At 39.6% G+C, this 15,959-nt stretch overlaps 1 protein-coding gene across 3 annotated transcripts in view; it reads right to left on the bottom strand.

Annotated features, from left to right (window-relative positions):
- The window catches only part of RARS2 (arginyl-tRNA synthetase 2, mitochondrial), a 91,769-nt gene that overhangs the window by 45,968 nt on the left and 29,842 nt on the right, over window positions 1–15,959 (bottom strand). For all 3 annotated transcript variants that reach the window (XM_077487277.1, XM_077487278.1, XM_077487279.1), the window contains 6 exons: window positions 7,330–7,488; window positions 6,891–6,997; window positions 6,626–6,721; window positions 4,679–4,739; window positions 3,378–3,454; window positions 1,047–1,171 (listed from right to left, as the gene is read on the bottom strand). In XM_077487277.1, coding sequence (XP_077343403.1) covers window positions 1,047–1,171; window positions 3,378–3,454; window positions 4,679–4,739; window positions 6,626–6,721; window positions 6,891–6,997; window positions 7,330–7,488 — 625 coding nt within the window. The remainder of the gene's footprint in view (window positions 1–1,046; window positions 1,172–3,377; window positions 3,455–4,678; window positions 4,740–6,625; window positions 6,722–6,890; window positions 6,998–7,329; window positions 7,489–15,959) is intronic.

Raw genomic sequence — 15,959 nt, 5'->3', positions numbered from 1 at the left:
GGGCATTCAGCTCCCACTTCCTCCTCTGGCTCTGCAGAGCCGGAAGGAAGTTCACCTCTCCCCCCTCCCTCTGTGCAATCTTCTGGGACACATCACAGGCCCCAGAAGATTGCCAGGCCAATCACAGCAGGCAGTGCGTGCCTGGCTGTGAAGCCACAGTCAGGCACCCACAGTCACAATTCTGGGGGTAAGGAGAGGCGGAGAGGAGCAGGGCTTTATTCACCTGAATCGCTGGACTGTGGGACAGGTGAATGTCCGATTAAAAGTCAGCAGCTACACTTTTTAAAGCTGCTGACTTTTATGCGTAGAACTCTGCTTTAAAAAGCCACAAATGTGGAAAATTAACCTTTAATAGCCATTTTAACCTGTGTGTGTCACCTTGTGTGTCTGTGCCAATGCCAAACATTCCAGGGTATGTAAACTTTTGATCAGGGCAATTTGGGCGATTTCTGTTATCATTATGATTTTAAAAAGGAGCCAACAAACTATGTGATAATAAACGGCTTCATGTGATCACCATCCTTTAATAAAAGATGTTTTTTTGGCATGAGCAGTCATATTTTCCATATAAATGCCATAATTTCTGCCAGGGTATGCAAACTTTTGAGCAAAACTGTATTATTGATAAACAGTTACAATCTTATGACAATTATATTGTTGGTCATTTTAATTCAAAGGCACTAACCCTAGACCCTATAACACTTTCCTATTGGCCTATCACTATGACAGTCAGCTTCTCTGATCAATTGATTGGCTGAGGAGGCAGGGATATATTATTTTTAAATAGGATGGATATACATCAGTATACTAGAGCAAGTCCAAGATTCAGGGAATTCTAGGACAACCCATAGCAAGTGGATGCCGAGTGCAGACACATGGGTGGTTTTGACTATGTGGTAGAAGCCACTTTAGATATGGTAATATCACTTCTAGTTTCAGTTAGAAAAAAATGTTTCTTTTATCACAACATATGTGTACTAACTTTTTTTATTAAGCACTCTGTCAACTAGCAAAATAAAAAACAAGCACTACAAAATAAGACATACTCTCACTATTTGCCATATTTTGTAGCATTCTAGAACGGGCTTCATCCAAAACATCTTCCAGAAAGATAACATCTCCTCTTCTTGTCTGCATTCCCTGTATACGTCCAAATTTAACATGCTGACAACTAAGAAAATGAGGGAAAAAAGGAACGTTACCAAGTGCAAAACAGAACAGTTCAGAAGCATAAGCCATCATTACATTTGACAATATGCATAATCTTCAAATGTTCCTCTAATGCACCTATGTAGATAAATCACCATGAGCTGAACAAGAAAAAAAATATATATATATATTGTATTTGCCCATCCATGCTAAACAGTGTGGATGAAGGAATTTCCACTGCTCGTTATGGTGTCTCTAAACACCACAACTTCCAGAATGCAGTCACACTGGGGTTATTTACTAAAAAAAAAAAAACTGGAGAGTGCAAAATCTGGTGCAGTTCTGCATAGTAACCCAACAGCTTCCAGGTTTTATTTTCAAACCTAATTGAGCAAGCTGAAGTTAGAAGCTACTATGCACAGCTGCACCAGATTCCGAGTGCACCAATTTTAATAAATCTCCCCCACTGTTCAGCTGATATAGACCCCCAGCTCAGTTGATTTAAAAATCAACTTTTGTTGAGCAGGGTAGTGCTGACAAAGCTACTGACGGCTCAGATTCCATCTGATTCATCAGGAATCTGCAAATTCACCTACGACTAGCTTATAACTACCCAGGTGTTTCAATTTCTTGGGTAAAACATGATACTTGGCTATTGTCTAAAAAATAAACTCTAGTAAAGTCATTTTGAAATAGAGACACTTAAGGAATTTGTATATCACTGCACTATGTAAAATATCAGTACAAAACACAAACCACAGTTAAGGCTATGGATGCAGCTGTTGCAACATTTTATGGCTCATTTACACTTGCTTTGACTTGAACACACCTTAAAGCACCTACCGCTTCAACAGGCTTTTATGATGCATTTTTGATGCTTCTGTGATGCTTGCCAAATGCTTTATGTGTGTGTTGATTTTTTATTTGTTTTAAAAGGGGCCTAGTAGAACCAGAGATCATTAAAGTGGTTGTAAACCCTTACAAACCTATACGGTTTAGGAGATATTTACCCGAAGACAGCCACCGCTGTCTACAGTGCATGCGCCGTAGACAGCGGCACACAGGCCGCAGATCGCAGCGATATGCCGCGAGTGTTGGCTCCCATGCGCAGGAGTGACGTCATCGCGGCTCCGGCGAATCACAGCGCCGGAGCCGCGAGACCCGGGAGTCGCTCCGGGATCCATGGCAGCGGTGAAGAGGAAGACGGAGGTCCGCTACAGGGGCTTCGTTCTCAGGTAAGTTATTCATAACGAGCTAGTAAGCTATGCATACTAGCTCATTATGCCTTTGCCTTGCAGGGTGTGTTTTTTATTTATTTATTTTCCCCTTTACTTCCTCTTTAATACCCATGTTCTGCAGAACCCCAGCTCATTAGTATCCCCGTTCAGCAGATCCATGGCTTATTAGTACCCTCATTCAGCAGATCCCCTGTTCAGTAGTACCCAAAGCTCTGCTGATGCCCCACTCAGTAGTACTCCAGCTTTGCTGTTCCCCCACTGAGTAGTAACTCCCAACTCTGCTGATCCCCTGCTCAGTATTAACTCCCAGTTTGCTGATCCCCCACTCCGTAGTAACCCCCAGCTCTGCTGATCATCTGGTTTTCTGATTCTCCTCACTTGCCTCCTGCTATTTTGCTTTCATGCAGCACACCATGGTATAATATCTGCTAGTTTCTCCTGCTCTGGTTCCCCAGCTCTGCTGATCCTCTGCCACTCAGTCCTCACTCTCCAGTCCTGGTTACCTTCGGCTATAGCGTTTCTATGTTGCACACCACGTGCCATCTGCTAGTTGCTCACTTCAATCCGGACCCCGCTCTCCTTCCTGCTGCTCCACGCTGCACACCAGATGTGACATCTGCACCAGACACTTCCAGAATATATACCCATGAACCTAAAGTGCCTGCTGATGACATGCTTTTGAATCGCTTGTTGGTTTCTCAGTGCATTCTGGGATATCTCAGAAGTGCTTTGATTGGCATTCAGAGTGCTTTAAAAAAAAAAAAAAAACGCATGTCCAATGCTATGTTTTGAAGCAAGTATAAACAAGCCCTAGGGGTTCATACACACCAGCCGCTGCGTGCCACACACACACTGCTTTGCACATTTTGTCTTGTCATACAGTGGGACTGCATTGCAATAGCATTGGAATAGCCACCCAATGCAGTTCCACCACATCTGGTGTAAAGCTATCCTTAAGCAGTATATTAGTGGTAATACACGGGTACTTACTTGCTTACATGTTCTTTCCCAAGAATCTCCAAAATTTTAAACAAATGTTCAAAATGTGTTTCTTGACTTTTATCTGTCTTAAAGAGAGACAAAAAATAATAAAAATGAAATACAAAATGTTTATATGAATTTTTGGCTAGTTCAAACTTTGTCTATGCAAAAACAGTCATCAAAGCCTGTACCTTAGGACAGGGAGTAGGCAATCTGAGAGGTGGAAATCTACTCAAGCAACATGGAAGTGTTTTTTAAAGAATATAACTAGTAAGGCCCCATTAAAAAGGATGACCTGAAGAAAACTTATAATAAAAAAAATGTTTCTGTAAAAATAAAAACTCAAGTATACTGAAGTTTGTTTTGGTGATAAACATGGCATTCACCTTCATTCACAATTTTTCCATGTTTGGAGAGTAATTGTTCACTCCCACAAGTCTGATGCTGGAGTTTGTAAGGAAGTGTACACAGATCAGTAGTAGGTAGGTCAGAGGTATTGAGGTCAGTAGTGGGTAGTGCCGTGCACACGGTCAGCAGTGTGTAGGGCAACGTACAGAGGTCAGCAGTATGTAGGGCAGCGTACAGGAGGTCAGTGATATGTAGGGAAGTGTTCAAACATCACCTGGGTAGAGGACAGTGGTCAGAGTTCAGAGGTATATAGTAATACAGAGCGCTGGGTCAGTTGATTGTTATCAGAGGTCAGATGTACATAAGGCACAGTGCAACAGTCAGTGGTGTGTAACAAGCAGCAGCATGTTTGTCTCTACAGCCCCGGCCATTAATCACTTCCTACTCCCTTGAGGTGGCAGGCGTGGTCAGAAGCTGGCAGCATATCGGGTCTCGATCTACCCGTTAGATGGCCATGATCAACAAGTAGATCACAATCGATGGCTTGCTGCCCCCCACCTTAGAGTATTTAAAAACAAAAACGTGTATGTATGTATGTATGTGTGTATATATATATATATATATATATATATATATATATATATATATATATATATATATATATATATATATACATACATACACACACACACACACACACACACACATATACACACACACACATATATACATAAACACACATATACATATATATTGCAGCTTACCGGTCCTTAGATGTGCTGGCGGCATTCGTTATCTTCTTAAGTATCCCAAAAATGTTTTTCCTTATTTTCAATTAGCCTCATTTAGTTACTACTAGAGTTTTAACATTTATAAAAAAAAAAAAAAAAATAAAAAAAAAAAAAAAAAATAAACTGAGCCATAAAAACTAGTACATTTAAAAATGATGTGTAATTGCATACCACATAGATCATTTCATCAAAGGAATATTTCTCCATGCGATCAATTGCAGCTGCTAGATCCCTATAATCATAAAAAATAATAGGCAAAAAAAAAGTAAAAATGAGGTTTAAAAACAAGAAAAACAAAAAGTAGGATGAATGATTTTTGTTATCGTGATATTTCTAAATGTCTGCCGATAATAAATCACATGGTTAATTACAATTTCAACCGACAGCTGATAATTTCTTGCTTCTTTACATCCTACAACTGCCACAAGTTGATAGTGAGGAGCACATGGATGTCAGAGAACTTAAACTTGACAGCAACAATTCAGTATTGTATTTTGTAAAAGAAAAAAAAAAAATATGAAAAAAATGGCTAAGCATATCATTAATGAAGGCACCAGTTAAGGTACTCTGTAAACTTACTGAACTGCAAAGTAAAAATCTGTTTAGGGGGATACTTTTTCTGGTGCAGTACCCTAATTTAATGAGAATTGCAGTAGGGACAGTTTACAGATTTTAGGGAAAGGTCAAATTAAGGCCACACACACACACACACACACACACACACACACGGTTTTGCTAATTCTCATAGACTCCTTTCCTCCTGACAGAGTTTTAGCAAAAAAAAAAGTTTGTAAACTCGTATATAGCGTTTAGGCACGTCAATCGTTTTTTTCTGCCAAAATTCTGCTGCTCATGGACAGACTGGATGTGGGTTTTTTTCTGCTTTTGAACATGTGCATGGACACATAGGCTAATAGGCATCTAGGAGAAGCTGAAAAAACATCCCAAGTGCATGAGTCCAGAAACGAACCTCCAAGGAGAAAGACACACGGTGCATGCTGACAGAAGAGAAAGAGAGCTAGAAGCTCACTCATATACGGCTTCTCCTTCCACTGTCTAGTCACAGGGTGCGGGAGGGACAAGTGTTATTTAAAAGTGAAAGTCGGGATGTGGGAAAAAAAAAAAAAAAAACAACACCAAAACATATTTATACCTGTCACCTTTGCACTGAGAAAGGAGCGATCAAAGACCGGTCATCGCTTTGTTCTCAGTGACTGTCAGTCACAGGCTCTTCTCCTCTAGCACTCACTGGATCGCTGAGCTGAAGAAGGGGTGGGAGTGGCTGGGTCAGGCTCTCAGGGGCTCACTAAAGAGGCTGAACCAGCTGCCGGTCCGGGGTTCTGGGTGGATCTCATGATTCTTGCAGAGTCTAGACCAGCTGAGTAACCTCAGGAGTGCAGAATGAAGTGAACCCCTGTAATCCCCAGGAGAGGAAGAGCCAAGAGAGCTTTGGTTCTACTTCTCCTTTAACTGCAGCAGAGAAAAAAAAAAAAAAAAAAAAGTCTTCGGGCCTTTTAGACAGTGCTGTGTGGTTGGTACAACTGGCAGAGCTGTGAAAATCGTAGAATTGGAGGGAAAAAATAAATAAATGCTTTGTCAGGTAAAAATAGCTCCATACATTTTTGGCAAAGTATTTTGGGCCCACATCCATTTAGACATGACTTCGTATTAGAAGTATCTAAAAAAATAAAAAAAAATAAAATAAAAATGTGTGTGCATTCTGTACGTATTCTGTGTACAGAACACCCCTAGGGTAGCCATATTGCATTTGCAGAAAAGCTGCAGATTGAAAAGGGAAAGGTAATTTTTAATAATATTTAACTTGTGTCACAATTGTATATGTTATATTATTTTTTATCCACTATTTTTTCCCCCACGAAAGTGGAGTTACCCTTTAAGTAAAGAGAAATAAAAGCAAGATGGCAAAAAAAAATAAAAAATAAATAAATAAACAGTGCATGTTTAATACAGGACCGATGATGTTTTTACAGTCATTACTGATGCCAGGTTTTATGGTGGCTTTTGTAATGGGTTAATTGAAATGCATTATCAAGCTTAAAGTACTTTGTAATTTTTTTGCAAAATGCTGAATTGTAAACATTGAATCAATGATCATACCTTGTAATATATAAAGATGTCCCATCACTACGCATCACAGTAGAGTAAGTGGAAAGATCCCCTTGCTCTGAAAGATCCACTACAATTTTACCATCACTAAATAAAAACATAAAAATAAAATAAGGAAGGATGAAGATTATTTATTTATTTTGTTCCAAGACCAATTTATGTATTGCCCAAATCAATCAGGAATGAAAATATGATTATAACCATATGATTCCTTGGCTGCTGACAGTCAAATGGACTATAACAGAGAAAGACTCACCCTGATGTCTTTAGAATTTCTTTGCTTTTAAGCAACTTCAGAATATCTTGAGCCTTTTCTGTATAAAAGGATTCACCAGAGTATTCATCAAACTGCACACCAAGACGCTAAAAATAGGCAGGAAATGTATAAATTGTATTGTCAATACTTTTAAAATATATTTTACAATATTTTTATTGATATAACAGTCAAAATCTAAATCACTTGAAAATTTATTTTGGGTGCAATATAGGTATAATGCACAATTAATTTTGTCACCTTTTACAATAAAAACAAAACAAAAAAACAATAAATATTTACATGTTTCAGACAAAGCCACAAGCATTTGCAGCAAAATATCTTAAAAACGCAGCCGTCTAAGCTTAGGTTGAGAGGCCAAAAGTGCTAATACTTAGGCAGCTTTAGGCCTTGCTAATCCACTTGTGATAGTGAAGCTTACTTTATATACTTTGGCATATTCCTCAATGCTCAGATCTCGGAAGCGCGTCCACAGGGAAAGAGCCTGCGGATGTCCATTCTCAAGTCTCTGCATAAAATCCTGTGCAGACTGCTTCACATCTTCATCTTTTTCTGCTGTAGCACTGACTTTCACGTAAACCTAGGTAAGTAGAACAACATAATTAGTGGAAATTGCCTACTATTCATTCTTATTTGATTCTATGATCTTTAAACGAAAAACACTTTCAGCCAGTCAAGAAGTGGCTCAACTGAAACCAAATACTAGCTGTCCTCCTAATACCACATGAATGCATGCATCTTAAATGTAGCGATTAGCCAATCAAACCAGTAAATATAAATGCATACTGGTAGAATATGTTAAGAGAAAACTGGGAATATGGATAAGGTTACCAATATCAATGGCAGGAAGAATTCACCTGATTAAGTCCATTATACTGCCCAAGTGTTTATATGTGTTTGCACATTCCTTGGTAAAAATACCAAAACAGATATTTAAAAAAAATTTAACTCACAGATGACTAGGTTTATCTGGGCATATGGTAGATATAAACTAAAACTTGGTAAGTTACAAAGACCAAAAATAGAAGCCGGGTTGGCTCTCCCAGACTTGTATCTATACTATCTGGCAGGGCAATTGAAGCACTTAAGGTCTTGGGTAGGACAGGAACAAAAAAAAAGAAAAAAGAAGGATAGAGGAATATTTATTGAGTAAAATGCAGAAGTAGGTGATCTCCTTGAAGGGTTAGAAATTAAGGATTTGGGGAGAGTAGGAGTAAAAATCCCTCTTCTAAAAAGGTGGCCAGGGCAGTATGGAAGGAAGCAAAAAAACTGACGGGTTATACTGATATTCCAAGACCTACTGCTTGATGGATTAACCCAACATTTGCGCATCTTGAAATATTTGAGGATAGCAAATTCTGGAAGCAGAACAAGATTACAACTATCGGCTAGCTGTATGATAAAAACATAATATTAACTTATGAAAATCTGTGTAAACAATTTTATAGATACCTTCAGCTTAGAGACAGGTGCTTCAGGTACAGTTTAGGAGGAAAGAATTAAAAATATCTAAATATCCCCTTATAGGTATTTTGAGCTCCCAGGGACCTAATGGATTAATATCTAAGCTCTACTCACACTTATTACAGAAAAAAATAGGAGGTGAACCATTGAGAATAAAAGGGATAAATGGCAGGCAGCTATCCCAGACATGAGTGATCAGGAATGGGATGAATTCTGCACCTCTCACCTGAAAGTATCCCCGGCAATGAATAATAGGATAATTCAGCCAAATATAATACACCAGACATACTTGGCTCCAAATAGACTGCATAAAATGGGGAGGATGCACAAACTAAAATGCACTAGATGTGGGCAGGGGGGAGCAGACTTCCTTCATATAATGTGGTACTGTGGGAAAATAGGGAGATATTGGCAACAGGTGATTAGAAAAATAGAAAAAGTTTTAAATAAATGTATCTCGGCTACGCTGCAACTCTGTTTACTGGGGATATTAAGGGATGAGAGAGGTGGCAGAAATAATAGGATTTTCTTACAGAAAGTATTATTTCTGGCAAGAAAACAAATAGAGAAATGGATTCAACCAAACCCACCGGCAATAACTCAATGGGTGAGAACAGTAAATCAGGTTCTACCTTATGAAAGAATAATGTATGAACAAAGGGGAAATGTGCACAGATATGAAAATATATGGGCAAAGTGGACTAGATCATGCTTAACAATGGACTCAGGAATATCCAAAAATGTAGTGTAAAGTGACCATAGGTGGACGTGAGAGAATGGAGTGAATGAGAGGAGAAAATGGAAATGTAATTAGAAGCATATGAAGAATTGTAGAAGGATATAAAATGTAAATTATGTAAATTATTATGTAAGGAAAAATATTTTGTAATAAAAGAGTGTTGAAAAAAAATTATATAAATGCATATTTAACCACGTCAGCCCTGGAAGATTTTGCTGCTCAATGACAGGGCTATTTTTTGCGATACGGCACTGCATTGCTTTAACTGACAATTGCGTGGTTGTGTGACGCTGTACCCCAACAAAATCGACGTCCTTATCCCACAAATAGATCTTTCTTTTGGTGGTATTTGATAGTGTCTGCAGGTTTAATTTTTTGCACTATAAAAACACAAAATGATTTTGAAAAAAAGAAGAAAAAAAAAAAAAACACCCACAATAAATTTTGTACATTTTGCTATAATAAATATCCAATTCTTTTTTTTATTTTTTTTTTAAAGCACACTTTTTTCTCTGTTTAGGCCGATATATGTATTCTTCCTCATATTTTTGGTAATAAAAAAAAATTGCAATAAGCATATAGAGATTGGTTTGTGCAAAAGTTATAGCGTCTACAAAATAGGGGGTAGATTTATGGCATTTTTATTATTATTTTTTTTACTAGTCATGGCGGCGATCTGCGATTTTTAATCGTGAATGCAACATTATGGCGGACAGTTGACACATTTTTGGGACGATTGACAATTATACAGGGATCAGTGCTATGAAAATGCACCGATTACTGTATAAATGTTAGTGGCAGGGAAGGGGTTAACACTAGGGGTGATCAAGGGGTTAACTGTGTTTTCTGACTGTGTTCTAACTGTAGGGGGAGGAGACTGACTATAGGACAGCGATGGTAAACCCTGACACCCCAGATGTTTCGGAACTACATTTCCCATGATGCTCACCTACACTGCAGAGTGCATGAGCATCATGGGAATGTAGTGCCAAGGTTTTCCATCACTGCTATAGGAGATGACAGAACGTGGTTGCTAGCTATTGGGAACTCTCAACTTGCATCTCCTCTCCTCACAGAGCAGGGATTTGTGTGTCCCCGTTCTGCCTTCTGTGTCCGCGATCGCTCATGGTCAGCAGTCATCGTGACTGCCACTCACGAACATCGGCACCCACCTGTCTGCTTTCAGGCTTAAAGGACCCGACGTATAGCTACGACTGTTTGTGGGATTGTGCCGACCTGCCACAGTATAAATGACGGCGGCTGGTTGGCCAATGGTTAAAGTAGCAAATTCAAAGAATCTCATGTAGAAAAAAAAAAATTTGCATGTAGTACTGTTGCTGATTAAAGTGGAGTTCCTCTTGCAAAAATAAATAAAAAAGTTAACAGCTACAAATACTGCAGCTGCTGACTATTAAAATGAGGACCCTTACCTATACAGGGCACCGGTGATGTCCTCACCCGAAGCTGATCTGTTCCTCGGCTCCTGGTGGAGGCGCTGGCCTCTTAAGTAAGGGAATCAAGAAATGAAGCCTTGCGGCATCACAGCCTGTTTTCCTACTGTGCATGCGCGAATTCTGGCTGGTCCCTGATGACTTCTGGGACCTTTGTGTCTCCAAGGAGACAGGGGGGGGGGCAGAGGAGGGGCCAGACAAGGCAATCTATGCCATGAGGTGGGAGCACATATTAGACATATATCTGCTCCCCCCTGAAAGGTGCCAAATGTGACTTTAAAACCCATATACCTTCTTTATCAGATCTTTGTATATTGTGAGAATTAAGTAACAAGTAGGTAGGCCTGTACGCCAGCTAAAAAAAATATATATATATATATATATATATATATATATATATATATTTATATTACACATACACACACACACACACAGCTGGTAAGATGAGTATTGAACACGTCACTATTTTTCTAGGTAAATAGATTTCTAAAATGTACCATTAACATAACATTTTCACCACATCGGTAACAACCCATACAAAGAAAGCAAAAACAAATAAAGTTCAGAAATTAAGTTCTGTGCAATAAAATGAAGTGACACAGGGAAAAAGTATTGAACATCCTAACAAATGTATTTAATATGTCATACAAAATCCTTTGTAGGTAATGACGGCTTCATTTAGAAACTAGTCGCATGCATTGCTCAGGTGTGATTCTGGCCCATTTAGCCACACAAGTCTTCAAATCTTGAAGGTTTTGTGGGCCTCTTCTATGAACTCTGATCTTTAGTTCTTTCCTTAGATTTTCTGTTGGATTCAAGTCAGGTGATTGGCTGGGACATTCTAGCAGCTTTATTTTCTTTCTTTGAAACCATTTGAGTGTTTCCTTGGCATTGTGTTTGGGATCATTGTCTTGCTGAAATGCCCATCCTCATTTTATCTTAATCATCCTGGTAGATGGCAGCAGATTTTTATCAAGAATGTCTTGGTACATTTTTCCATTTATCATTCCTTCATTCAACGACATGAAGTTTGCCAGTACCGTATGCTGAAAAATAGCCCCACACCATGATGTTCCCATCTCCAAAACTTCACTGTTGGAATGGTGTTTTTGGGGTCACGTGTAGTGTCATTTGACCTCCAAACATGGTGTACATTATGGCATCCAAAGAGTTAAATTTTGGTCTCATCTGACCAGACTATATTCTGCCAGTATTTCACAGTCTGAATGTTGTGCACCAAACTTTAAACGAGCTTCAACATGCTTTTTCTTCAGCAATGGAGTCTTGCGTGGTGAGAGTGCATACAGGCCATAGCGATTGAGTGCATTACTTGTGTTCTGTCACAATTTTACCTGCTAATTCGAGGTCTTCCTGAAGCTCTCCACAAGTGGTCCTTGGCTCTTGGACAAAGCTTCTGATAATTTGTTTCACTTCTCTGTCTGAAATCTTAAAAGGAGCACCTGGTCGTGGCTGGTTTATGGTGAAATTGTGTGCTTTCGACTTCCGGATTATGGCCCCAACCATGCCCACTGGAACATTCAGAAGTTTAATAATCCTTCTGTAACCAACGCCATCAGTATGTTTTACAAAAATAAGGTTGCGAGGGTCTTGAGAGAGCTCTTTGCTTTTACCCATCATGAGATGTTTCTTATGCGACACCTTAGTAATGAGACACCTTTCTATAGGCCATCAGTTGGGACTGAACCAACTAATACTAATTTGCACTGGCAAGGCGCAGGATTGCCTTCTTATTAAGGATAGATTTCAGCTGGTGTCTAGGCTTTCCATGCCTTTTTGCGCCTAAATTTCTTCAAGTGTTCAATACTTTTTCTCTGTGTCATTCCATTTTATTATGCATAAAACTTAATTTCTGAACTTATTTGTTTTGGTTTCTTTGTATGTATGGGTTGTACTGACATGTGGTTTACATTTCATGTCAATAGCCCCTTTAGAAATATATTTACCTAGAAAAATGGTGATGTGTTCAATACTTATTTTACCCGCTCGACATCTCTCACTCTCTCTACCTCTCACTCAAAAGTATTGGGACACCTGCCTTTACAAACATGAACTTGAATGGCATCCCAGTCTTAGTCCGTAGGGTTCAATATTTAGTAATATACATATGTAAACCTACATAGGTTTATTTACATATGCATATCACTTTCTGTAAGACAGAGATTTATATATATATGATTTTATTCATGCAGAATAATATGCATAAGTGCCTGAAGAAGCGTTTACGTGCATAACATGTAGAGCTGAGCCAAATCATGCCACACCAATTTACACCAAGCATGATGGAACATTGTTAATCATCTTGGCACGCTCTTATGACCATATAGGATACAAACAATTTGGTGTAATTGGTGGTGTGATTTACGTTGTTTAAGCAATATTTATACTGTGGAAAAATTCTTTAACAAGGTTTGTTTATTCTCTTTTTAAAAATAACTTTGTGTAATAAAGATGTTGAATTTTTAACTACGTGTATCTCAGTGTCTACAAAGTCCATTGCAAATGTTATCATAGTAGTATTCACTATTATATATCCATAAATTTGCTATAGGATTGTACTAAAGGATATTACTAAACCCAGAACCTGCATTCACTATCTGGTCTCACACAGTACATGGAAATGCAATAGTTTTAGTAAATATAAACTGATAAATACCCTTTTTTCATCAGCTGTATATAAAATTGATTAGAGCAATCTTGTGGGTTGTATCAGTGTGTGCAGATAGATTGTAGGAGGAGTTTTCATTTCTCCCACGCTTCAAGACCCTGACCCTGTGTCTGGACAGTGCGGATCAGCCCAGTGCTGATCATATGCACCTTCACAAAAAAAAAAAAAAAAAAAAAAAAAAAAAAAAAAAAAAAAAAACAACACACACACACACACACACACACACACACACACACACACACACACACACACACTGAACACTCCATAGATGCTGTAAATATCAGGGTAGATAAAACAGTTTTAACACAATGCGCAGGATTAACTCCTTACTCCTCCTCCACACTAAGGGTGTATAACAAGCTTGCTTTACTGCATATATCGACTGATTTTACTGTTGTGGGTTTTGTAACATTTTATTCACCTGGGGTGGCATCTTTATTGTTAACAGTGTTCCATATTTCATTAAGCCAGACCATGTTACCCGCCACAACACATTTGTGGGGAAGAGACCCTTGTCCTCTCAACACCAGAATAAACTGCTTTGTTAATGCAGGTGTTTGGAAGCTGGCATTGGGTTATTGGGGGGAATGACAGGGGGTAGGGGGTTAGCAAGGTTGCAGTGGGGTGCCAGGTGTGATGACGAGGATGACGGGGTATAGTTTAGTTTGTTAGAAGGATTGCAGTGGGGTGCCAGGTGTGATGAGGTTGACAGCAGGTAGGGTGTTAGCAATGTAGCAGTGGGGTGCCAGGTGTGAGGAGGATGACAGGGGATAGGTTGTTAGCATGGCTGCAGTGGGGTGATGGGTGTGATGAGAATGACAGGTGATAGTGTGTTACCAAGGCTGCAGTGGGGTGCCAGGTGAAAGGAGGATGACAGGTGGTAGTGTGTTAGGGAGGTTGAAGTGGGGTGCCAGGTGGAAGGAGGATGAGGATGACAAGGGGTTTTGTGTTAGCAAAGTGGCAGTGGGGCGCCAAGTGGGATGAGGATGACAGGGGAGAAAGAGAAAGCACAGAAAGAGAAAGAAGGATCACAAATATGAAAAAAGGAAACACATTTTTGGCACGATCTGTATTATTTATGAATTTAGAAATTTGGAAATAAATATATTTTTCAAAGTTTAGAAACATCCCTCATATGCATGTCTGCAGGCTGTAACTGATGCTTGGAGAGGTAAAAAAACAACAGTACAGTAGCAAGTGTGTGTTATCTTGTTTATGAGAATCACTGCCTCTTGAAATCCACTACAGCCTGTGTCCTCATGCTGTTATTGGAGGTGGAGCACCCATCAAGACGTGACATCCCACCCTCTGTTCTTTTTTAGTTACTGGACATGGAGAAGGGAGGGACTGGGCTGTTATTTATGATCTATATACAATGTGCAATGTCAAGATCATGTGACCTGAAAAGCTCAACTGGAACATGAAATGTTCTCTCCAGCAATAGAGACCAAACTGAGCATGTGAAGCAGGACTATTCGGTATTATCTGGACTTGTCCAGAGTGACCCTGCAGGAAGGGGAGGATCTGTGCATACAGGATCAAAAGGATCAGCCTTTTTACACAATGCGGCGGATCAATCACTTACGTTCCACAGTGAGTATAACAAGCATGCTATTCTGCATACACAGACTGATTTTACTGTTGTGGGTTTAGTAACACTTTAAAAAGGTCTGGAGACTAGTTTGCCACTCCATGACCTTGATGTGCTTCTTAAGTCTCAGGCCAGAGCTCAGAAGGGAATCAGAGAGAGGAGCTCTGTTGGGATTTAAAAAGAAGCTCCTTTCTATTTTGGGTAATACCTGGTCTACATCTATGACTATTGAATGATTGAGTCTCTCTGGTCAGTTGCTGTGTTTTTTACCTCACCGATCAAGTATCCTTGAGCTGCTACTCCAAAACCCCCTAGGTAAAGCTTATAATAAAGTGCGTAGTTACCGGAACGCAAGCTATATGGTGGAGGTGCACGATTTTATGGTGGTGTTGGAAGTCATTTCAAGAATTCACACATTTGTGTTTTATGGACTAATTACCGTATTTATTGGCGTATAACACGCACCCCAAGTTTAGGAGGGAACTTTAAGGAAAAAAAACAAAACAAAAAACAAACTTACATTTAAATGCCCATCAATGCAGCCTTATCAGTGTCCATCTGCAGCCTTGCCCAGTGTCATTGCAGCCTTGTTATTTAAATTTTGTGACGATCTCTGCTGATTGCAAGAGAGGAGCCGAGCGCTGCCTGCATACACAAAGCCGAGTGTCTGTAGGCAGCGCTCGGCTCCTCTCGCAGTCCCTCCCTATGATGCACTGGGAGCGGAGCTAAACACCGCCGAGATACAAATAGCCGAGTGTACTCAGCGAGGCTCGGCTTCGCTCACAGTCACACCCAGTCCCTGTGTTACGTCCATCATAGGACGGGACTGGGCGTGACTGTGAGCAGAGCCAAGAGGAGCCGAGCCTAACCGAGTACGCTCGGCTATGTGTATCTCAGTGGCGCTCACTCCTCCGCTCACAATCAGCAGGGGGGGGGGGGGGGGGCAAACAGCGTATAACATGCACCCACAATTTCCCCCCGATTTAAAGGGGGGGAAAAAAAGGTGCGTGTTATATGCCAATGAGATATATAGATATACATTATCTCAATATCACATTTGGTGTTTAGAGTAACTTTTGGATTTATGCACAATTATTTGTGGCATATGGATTAATGGTTT

This window comes from Lithobates pipiens, unplaced genomic scaffold (assembly GCF_037356315.1).
Source record: "Lithobates pipiens isolate NorthernLeopardFrog02 unplaced genomic scaffold, aLitPip1_a1.2 Scaffold_18, whole genome shotgun sequence".
In the NCBI taxonomy this organism is placed as follows: domain Eukaryota; kingdom Metazoa; phylum Chordata; class Amphibia; order Anura; family Ranidae; genus Lithobates; species Lithobates pipiens.
Note: the sequence above shows the minus strand (reverse complement) of the source record. Positions and strands in the feature narration are given on the sequence as shown.